This window comes from Ipomoea triloba, chromosome 5, assembly GCF_003576645.1.
Source record: "Ipomoea triloba cultivar NCNSP0323 chromosome 5, ASM357664v1".
NCBI classification, from domain to species: Eukaryota; Viridiplantae; Streptophyta; class Magnoliopsida; order Solanales; family Convolvulaceae; genus Ipomoea; species Ipomoea triloba.
Window position 1 is genome coordinate 18,672,808 of NC_044920.1, and position 10,674 is coordinate 18,683,481.

Below are 10,674 nucleotides of genomic sequence, written 5' to 3' on the forward strand. Positions count from 1 at the left end.
ACTTAACTCCTTCCCTGACCACTTGGATCATCGAACTCGGGTTCAGTGGTCATCACCCGGTCTAACACTGATCCCCTGGACGTAAGGTTCGTTAAAATGATCCCTAGCTGGCCCTACTAGGTCCATAAAAACGACACCTACCCGGACTTCTCAGAGTAACTATACTTTAAGTGTGCACACCCCCGCAGGAATACCTCATCCAAACGAGTTATATAGTACCCGGCGAATAGACTTCGCACCTTCAGTATGAATGATCATACTACATACAACAACCTTGGGCAAGGGCACTTTAAGCCACCCGAAGGCTAATCAAGGTCCTCCTCAACTTTACTAGAAACCAAGGGTTTGAAAACCATTTTCCTTCCTTTCTCATCCTCCTTGAGTCAAAATCACTTTTTTTTGGACATGTTCCACGAAATCAAGTCCCTCTTTTTAAATCGATCACCATTCTCAAAATAGTTCAAAGTCTTGTTTCTCAAATCATTTTCCATCATCACCACACATATGTATATATATGCATTCAACATAACATTTTCCACATTTATGCATATTCACATAAAGTACACATACTATATGTATATATATACACGTTAAGTATATATACACTGCACCTCTCTTCTTTTTGGCATTTGGGGAAGAAAAGGGAAAAAAATTCCTTTATATTTAATCCCAACTTATGGGATAAGCTTTAGGAAAAAAATAATAAAATAATAAAATATCTCCACAACATATCAGTTGTGGTCCAAACAGATAAAGTTTCGGTGGAAAATAATCCAGAAAGAATAATTTTCGAAACCACAAATTTATTCCAGTCAAAAGCTCCAAAATGGGCTAGGTTCGGTACACTGCGGAAATTTCGCGGTGTACGATCAGAAATAAATTTCGACCCTTATAGCTCATCCAATTTCAACTTAACTAAGCAGGAAGTTCATACTTAGTCATATATGCCTAATCATCCATTTCCAAAGAAATCCGAGCTGAAAATTCGTCCCCCAAAAATTTTACGGTTCGTGACCGGCACATACGATCGCAGCTTAATAACAACTATACTTACTTATAAAAATTCATTTGAAGTATCTGAAGATCATAACTTAGGAATGTCAACGCCTTAGGATAATGTTAATAAAATACGGGGTATTACATCGTCGGTTAGGCCATCCCCACGATCGTGCTCTACACCGTGTCCTCCTGGAGTGTCCAGTTACTGCTTCAAAATCCGAGTCACCACCTGGAGTCTTGCCAACTTGGCAAATCGTCGCGTTTTCCATTAGAAAGGATAAGTACATCTAGTCATAATGTGTTAGATCTCGTGTATACTGATATTTGGGGCCCGTCACCCGTTGTTTCTACCGAGGGGTTTCGGTACTTTGTTTTATTTGTTGATGATAGCACTCATTACTGTTGGTTTTATCCACTCCGTGTAAAAACAGACATATATAAAACTTTCGATTATTTTTGGGCCATGGTAGAACGACTGTTTTCACGTTTTATCAAGGTTATCCAGTCTGATTTGGGGGGCGAGTATCGCCGTTTGCACTCTCTTTTTCAGTCACTAGGAATCATCCATAGGCAAACCTGTGCATACACCCATGAGCAAAACGACCGAGTAAAACGCCGGAATCGACACATTGTTGAGACCGGCCTTGCTCTCCTAGCTGAAAGCTCGGTACCTATTAAGTACTGGGATGCAACTTTTGAAACTGCCACTTACCTAATTAATCAGCTACCATCCGCAGCCTTACACTTTGACACTCCTCATTTCAGGCTATATAAAACCCCTCCGTCATACTCTTTTTTAAAAGTCTTTGGGTGTCTCTGTTTCCCATACCTACGTCCCTATAATCGTCATAAAATTGAGTTTCGCTCCACGTCATGTGTCTTTCTAGGTTACCCTAGTCTTTTCGGGGATATCATTGTTTGCACCAAAACACGGGAAAAACCTTTATTTGCCGGCATGTGAGATTTAATGAAAATGTGTTCCCTTTTGCTACAGCTTCTATGCAGGACTCCAGTCAATCAGCTGAGCTCAATCAACCCTGGGGGTCCAGTTCGGTGGTGCCTGTGCATACTACTCCAGCACCTATCTCGGCTAATCCTCCGGTCCCAGAGGACCCGGTTCCGCTAGCGATAGAGGGTTCCCCCGAGACCACTAATACAAGGGAACCTCTGCAGCGAGGCCACGGTATGCGGTTACGACACATGACCCGCGGGACTAATGAGCAATTTTACGCTCTAGCAGCGATCGGGTTACACCCGGACCCTACTTGCTACACGCAAGCTGTGAGTCATCCTCAGTGGAGAATTGCCATGGATCAGGAATTCAATGCGTTGATTCACAACAACACCTGGGAGTTAGTGCCAACCCGGCCGAACATGAATATAATTGGCTGTAAATGGGTCTACCGCACCAAAAGAAAAGCTGACGGCACCATAGAGCGACACAAGGCACGCCTCGTCGCAAAAGGATTCAATCAAGTAGCCGGCGAGGATTTTTTTGATACTTTTAGTCCTGCTGTAAAACCCACTACTGTGCGGTTATTATTTTCATTTGCTGTATCACAGGGGTGGACTATGCAGCAGCTAGATGTTCACAATGCTTTTCTAAATGGGCATTTATCTGAGACTGTTTATATGCGCCAGCCGCCTGGCTATGAGGATCCGGCACACCCCGACTACGTCTGTCATCTGCGGAGATCCCTATATGGTTTGAAACAGGCGCCACGGGCCTGGTTTAAGCGTCTACATGACTACCTTTTATCTGCAGGTTTTCGTGCCTCCAAGACAGACGTGTCTTTATTTCACTATTCAACTGGCAAGTCTCTTGTCTTTCTCTTGGTATACGTTGATGATATAATCATGATGGGAGATGACTCTGCGCTTCTTGACACTCTGCTGCACCAGCTGTCCACTATTTTCAAGATTCGGGATCGTGGGGCTCCAGTTTCTTCCTTGGGATTGAAACTCTTGCTATCAACGGGGCCATTGTCTTTTCACAGCGCCGATATATGTGTGATATCTTAAATCGTATCGGCATGATCGATTGCAAGCCTCTCACAACACCTGCTGCTGTCTCACGGGTTGCGAACCCCACTGATGAGGCATATGATAATCCGACTCAATACAGGCGTTTGGTTGGGGCCCTCCAGTACTTGACGATAACTCGGCCTGATCTCTCATATTCTGTGAATCGCTTATGTCAATTCATGCATGCACCAACTGTGGAACATTGGGGCCTACTTAAGCGTGTGCTCCGGTATGTCAAAGGAACGCTTGCTTATGGTCTCCGATTCTCATCATCGCCCTCTACAGATATACATGCCTTCTCCGACTCTGACTGGGCTGGATGTCCGGTTGATCGTAAGTCCACTAGTGGCTATGCAGTCTATATCGGCACAAACTTAGTCTCTTGGCTCTCCAGAAAGCAGCGAACTGTAGCACGGTCTTCGACAGAGGCAGAGTACAAAGGCCTTGCTGACGTCTCCGCTGAGGTTACTTGGATTGTGTCCCTGTTACAGGAGCTTGGTCTACATACAAGCCGTCCGGCCACGTTGTGGTGTGATAATCTCGGGGCCACCTACATGTGCGCTAATCCGGTCTTCCATGCAAGGACCAAACACGTTGAGATCGATTATCACTTTGTTCGTGACAAAGTCGCGTCCGGGGCCTTTCAAGTTAACTTTGTCTCCACCAAAGATCAGTTGGCGGATATTTTCACGAAGCCGTTGCCGTCATCACGTTTTGGATCATTGCGTGACAAGCTTAATGTTGTGTCTGTCCCACCATCAGCTTGAGGGGGTGTGTGAGACATATATTCAGTTAGGTCCTTTAGTAAGTGTGTGTGGCTCTGGCTTAGTCTCACATATTGTTAGCCTATTATGTAGGAACTTACTATCATTGTATTATTGTAGTTCTCCCATTCATTCCAATCAATCAATACATTCATTCATACGCACAAAGAGCAATGGTAAAAAAGCAACCAACGAAAAATATTACCAACGAACATGAGAAAAAATTTAACGAACCAACGAAGCAGTGCACGCCAAAAAGCAATGAAATAAAAAGCAATAAAAAGGAAAGAAAATCATCAGGCGCCATCGAAGTTCGGACATCATTGCGTGGGAAGTGAAACGTGACGACAACGAAATGCACGACAGGAGGAAGGTGGGGATGAACGGCAGAGATAGTGAAAAGAAGAATGTCGGTGACAACGGTAGAATTATGATATGAACGCTGGCCGCAACCGAAAAGGGAGAGCCAAAAACATGCGTTACAAACCTTAAACAAAGGCACCACCCTATATTAAAGCTAACACAAATAAAGTAACTATCAACCAAATATCCAAAATGCCCCCCATTAATTCTGTGCAAAATACTAGACTAATTGCACAGTAACTGTCTACCATATTGCACAGTGAATGTCAACCTTGAGATCGCCCAAAATCAAGGGCCAACAAAAGACCACACGTTCTCACCTAACCCCTAGTTCTCACTTGATTAGAAATATATATATATATACCAATTTTCATCCACGACTATTGTTTTAGTACCAATTTTCATCCACGATTACTATTTTAGTGCCAAAATTCATCGCGCCAGTCACCCATCCGTTTTAAACGTGCAAAAATCTAAAATTGTTAAGGGTATTTTTATCATTTTGAACTTAATATCCCAATTTGAGCATGAATAAATGGATTTAAGTCCTAAGATCGATCAAAATTTGCAATTTTCCTCCTCATTTTACCTTAATTTGAGAATGAGAACTATGAATTGTGATCAATCTTAGGGCTTAAATTTCTTTATTAATGCTCAAATTGGGATACTGAGTTGAAAAGGACGAAAGTACCTTTAAAGATTTTAGATTTCGGCACGTTTTAAACGGATGGGTGACCGACGCGATGAATTTTGACACCAAAACAGTAATCATGGGACTAAAATTAGTACTAAAACAATAGTTGTCGGACCAAAATTTGTAGAATTTAAACATGTGGACCAAAATTATTATTTTACTAATAGTCGTCGAACAAAATTGTTATTTTATATAATTTATTGTTGCTATTATATATATGAACATTCATTTCACTTATATATTTACTTCCATTTACACCTCCCTCTACCTATCTAGCTACCCACGACTCTTTTCACTACAATTAGTACCTTTTCTTATAATATATATAGCTACTTAATTATATAATTACCAACTAGGGTATTATTATGGTTTCTTTATTTGTAAATACTTTTACATTTATTTATTTCTTTCTTTCTCAAGATTTTGGTACGTTACCACTATCAGATTGTACTGTTTGTTCCTATGGAAAATAAAAAGATTTTCTTTAGAGGGTATGGCAATCGGAAATGGAGAAACAAAATAATTTTTTTTTTTTGAAAATTTTGAAATTGTTGATTGGGTGGATATGTTTAAAAAATATCACCTTAAGAGATTTTCTTGGAGTTTTATGTCCTCATAAGTCATGCCTATAGTCCCACGGTCAATTTATCAATTAGGTCAAAGAGGTTAGTTAATAAAGGAAGAGAAAGAAAACAATATGAAATTAAAATAAAGGGGTATTTGTTTCAAACTTTGAAATTAAAATGGTAATTAAAATCAAATATTTGGTAGTGATAATGAGTTTAAGTATAATGACTCTATTTGTCTTGTAGTAAATAAGTATTGGAATATAAATAAATAAATAAATAAATAAATAACATAACATAAAAATAAACAAATAAAATATATAATACATACGTACATACATACATACTTATTTTTAGAATTTTTTTTCTCTTCATCATTTTTGATTGCATTGTTTAAAAATTGGGGATGAAAAGAGTAATAATTACTAAAGTTTGAATCAAATAGTAGGATAACAAAATAAGCAAACGAATATGATACTAAATATCAAATGTAGGATACAAAAAAAGTCTCTAAGTAAATGTCACCTTCGTGAAATTTTAATTAAAGAAAATATTAATTTATGTTACGGACCTTATGGTCTACTCAATGGTGTGCATTATTAAATTAAAGAAAATGATAAGCTTGATAAAGAAGGTATTATTAAATTAATCTTACTATATTTACTCTGTCACCTTTTTTAGGCATTCATGAATCATATTTTAGTATATTAAAAGGTAAATCTTATATTTAAAAAAAACCCAAAAATAATTGATTGATTAAAAGTTTATTCTTCCTTAATAAAGTATAAAAATAGAGATGAAATTTGGGAAATAAAAAGTTACAAATAGGGCTTAATGATGACTTTTTTGTTTTGTTGTTTGCTTTTTTCAACAAACCGTATTACGCGGTCCAAATGAACCCATAAAGCCACACCCTCGTCTCCATTGCCCCTCCAAGGCGTCGTCATCTCTCTCTCTCTCTCTCTCTCTTCATTTTCTAGCCTACCATTCTTGAGAGAAATTGTGGGTTTTCTTGAATATTGGGTTTCGGAAATCTGGGCAGTGTTGTGGAATATCTGAATTTGTATGGGTTCTTGAATTCCCTTCATCCCCACCATTTTCTTGATCACATTATAGGTCTTTTGGTGGAGAAAAATCTTTCAACCCCAATTTCATTGGACTCAAATTCAGCTGTTTAGTGCTATGGGGTTCTAGGGATTTGTCGTCTTGCCTTCCTTTCCCACAAAATTTGAGTAGATTTTGGTTTGATCTTAAGATATTCTGAAAACCGAGGTTTGTTTGGCTCTTTCATGTAATAATTCCAAGAAATGCCCGCCACGGAATTCCAAGGATCATTGGGACGTTCCTTTCTGGTTCTGAGCGCACGTGGCAATCAAGCTCAGTTAATGGAGACTGCGCAGGAAGCTTTCCAGGAGCACGTGGCGGAGCGTTTGGAGGACTTGTCCGCCGCCGACGACGACGAGCTTCTCACCATTCCTTGGATTCTCAAAGTACTAAATGTTTTCCTATGTTGCCAGGACGAGTTCAAGTCTATTCTGTTGAACAACAAAGCGTTCTTGAAAAAAGCCCCCATGGAGAGATACGTTTCCGAGTACTTTGAGAAGAGCGTGAAGGGTTTGGATGTGTTCAATGTGATTCGGGACGGAATTGAGCGGATTAGGCAGTGGCAAAAGCTGCTGGAGATTGTGGTATGTGCTCTGGATAATAATCAGAGGAGTCTTGGGGAAGCCCAATTTCGCCGAGCCAAGAAGGCTTTGGTTGATTTGGCAATTTGTATGCTTGATAATAATAATAATACTAGTAGTAGTAGTGCTAATAAGGCCTCTATTGTGGCTGCTTCACATAGGAACCGTTCTTTCGGGCGAAACAATGCCCAGAAGGATCAAAGGTCCATGGCCCAATTTCGATCACTCTCGTGGAGTGTTTCGCAGAACTGGTCTGCTGCTAGGCAGCTCCAAGCCATGGCCAATTCCCAGAACTTAGTCGCACCTAGGAGTAACGAGATCGTGGCCTCGAATGGGTTCGCTCTGGCCGTTTTCACAATGAGCTATGTGCTGTATTTCGTAATGTGGGCTCTCGTGGCCGCCATTCCCTGCCAAGACCGCGGCCTGCACACCCATTTTTATGTGGCCAATCAGTTCCTGTGGGCTGCCCCGCTCCTCTCACTTCACGACAGGATTCTCGAGGAGTCCAAGAGGAAGGAGCGGAAGAACTCTTGTGGGTTGTTGAAGGAGATTCACGGGATTGAGAAATGTGCTCGCTACATCAATGAATTGACCGATATGGTCCAATTCCCCTTGTCTGAGGAACAGGAGAAGGAAGTGAAGGAGAGAGTGGACGAGCTTAAACTAATGTGTGATACACTTAAGGAGCAGCTTGACCCGTTGGAGCGTCACGTAAGGGAAGCGTTCCATAGGATTGTTCGCTGCAGGGTTGAGGGGTTTGACTCCATGGGACAAACAAGTCAGCAATGATATTCATATATGCTATCATTTTTGCCCCTTTTTTCCTTTTCCTAGATGAGTCATAAGAAGAATGCTTTATATGCTATACCTGTATTGTGAGTATATAATATAGTCAAGTTTTTTCAGCATGCCAGTATGCACATTTTTCTTGATGTAATCTTAGGAGAAAGTTATAACACTGTCTGAATTTCTCATGACCATTTTTACCAACACGAACAGGGTATAATCTGCTTGACCTTATGAATCAAGAGTTTGCTTGCTTTCTTCATATATGTTACAGAACCTTTTTTTATTTAAAAAAAATAAAAAATTGTGAATGTTCTGTTTACATCCTGCTGGTTAAATTGCAATGCTTGATATCTCTTTGCAGCATTTAATATGTATGTTTATCAGTTTTAGTAGTAGAAACTTGTGTGTTTGTGTATATGAACATATTGTGATTGGTGTGTATTTGACTATTATTAACTGAGATGGAATTTTGTTCTCTATTTTATATGTTGTGGTCCTCTGGTAATCATAATCAGTTCTCCAGCATTTGATCATCTAGGTTCATTGAGGCCAATCTGAATCAAGGGCTTGGTTCTGGTAAGTCTACTCGGAATTCTTCACTTATTTGCCTGGATGTGTTTTATATGCTATTCTGAACTTGCCATTTTCTCCGAGTAGTGTGTGTATGATGCGATTTTGGGCCACGTTAGGAGGTGGAAATTGAAGAGGAATATAGAAGGGGGAGCCTTACACCAAAGCTTCAACTTTTGTAGCTAACTGACTCAAACTAAGGGGTAAGGATTCGAACTCGTGACATTGCGGTTACAATGTGGATCTCTTGCCATCTTGGTTGGGGTTATCCCTTGTGTCAACTATTTGTTAGGCAATGAATCTGTGGATTGTTAGGCAATGAGCAAAAGGCATAGCAGCATTTAAACATTCATTAGAATCCATCTTCATGATCATAACAAAATAGAAAATTTCTGTGTTGATAAGGTTAATCTGAAAATGACTAGGTTTTGTGGGGAAGAAGTATAATGCATCATGTTGTATTATAGTCTAATTTCAATGCTTTTGGATGCCTGATGCACAATGTTGCAGAAAATGTTGCAGAAGGCGCTAGGCGCTAGTCGGGCGCCCAAGGGGCGTCTAGCGACTAGGTCGTAGTTTGTCTATATCGTCTTTCTCACTTAAGACTGAGAGTTATTAGACTGTTATAATCCTCCAAACTAGTTACGTGTATACGTTAGATAGTTAGTTTAGTACATGGCTAGAGCAATATAGAAGAGGAGTAGCCGACCAGGCAAAACAAACCACTCGACTGAATTGAGCGCCAATTCAATCGAATTGAGCACCGACTAAGCCGGAACAATATAGAAGAGGAGTAGCGGACTAAGCAAAACAAACCACTCGACTGAATTAAGCGCCAATTCAGTCGAATTGAGCACAAACTAAGCTGAGTTAGACGCCTAGTCAGCTTAGGCCAACTGACTAAAAATCACCTACGGCTGAAATCGTCTCCGGCGATCAATTTTTACAACACTAATGATGCATGATATAACAATTGCTACTCACACCATTTAATGTGACTTTAGTTGATTTATTCTAGAAGGGTTTTGTTGAATATGAATGATTGAAAATTCAAATTTCTGTTCAAAAATGGCTATTTTCTCTAGAAATTGGATTTATTCACAGGTGGAATGTCAAATGTCAATCTTCCCCGGCTATTTCATGCCTGCATTACATGAAATTTTTCCCAAGTTGGAATTTGGACTGCTTCTGGTCTTCTCCACACAATTATTGACCTTCTTACCTTTCTTCGAGTTTGGACTGCTTCTTCTTCTTCTTTCATTGAATCCGTGTGTTTATGTCATGGTGCATGGATTATTTTTTCTAGTTAAAATTAAATTATTATATTATATTATATTACATTCTCCTATTAAAACTGCTACCTAATAATCACTTTATGTGGTATTTGTATTTAATTATTTTGTAATAAGATGAAATTAATTCATAAATAATCATGGTTGACGGCCATTGAAAAAGTTATGACCTGTTTACTAATTGAAAATAGGCTAAAGTGTCATATAGCACCATGAACTATATCCAATTATTCATGCTGCACCTTGAACTTTCATATCGTATATATCAAGCCATAAATCAAAAAATAAAATTCACCTAGAACTTTTAGCAGGTTTCCCTGTCTTCTTGCTGACATGGCGCAAGTTTCCCATTGATGTGGCATTTCTTTTAACCTTATTTGTCCATGTAAGCATTTACATATTAAAAATTAAAAAAATATGTTATATTAAAATAACCACAATTTTCTTCTCTGTATTTTCATAATGTATACTTTTACAATTTTGCAATTCTAATGTTTCTATTTTTTTTTTTAGAATTTATATTCTTTTGGCTAATTTTTTGTTTAGTATTTTTTCAATTTTCCAAATTTATAGAAATGCTAATTTTTTTTGTTTAGTATCTTTTCCACCTAAATACGTCCACCAACACTTAACCATTTAGATTGTCAACAACTAAACAGCTGCCAAGTGAAATTAAAAATGAAATCAGGTTACTATTATAAACTGCCAAAAAAACCAATATAACAAAACAAAATGCAAATTCATAATCCACTAGCTAGTCAAAATACAAAATCGTACATACGCAGTAGCTATAAACATTAGCTAGTTAACAATAAAAAACACAAAAATAAAAAAGAAGTGGCTCCATCAATTTTCATCTGCCTTCATGGTTCCATTGAGCTTCACTCTATGCAAGCTAAAAAAAAAAAAAAAAAAAAAAAAAAAAAA

The 10,674-nt window shown here is 38.8% G+C and overlaps 1 protein-coding gene across 1 annotated transcript; it reads left to right on the top strand.

Annotated features, from left to right (window-relative positions):
* Nucleotides 1-6,348: 6,348 nt before the first annotated feature.
* LOC116021259 lies at nt 6,349-8,146 on the top strand. Its single transcript, XM_031261880.1, has one exon. It carries the CDS (start codon nt 6,719-6,721, stop codon nt 7,883-7,885), a length of 1,167 nt encoding a protein of 388 aa, XP_031117740.1. The 5' UTR covers nt 6,349-6,718; the 3' UTR covers nt 7,886-8,146.
* Nucleotides 8,147-10,674: the final 2,528 nt, after the last annotated feature.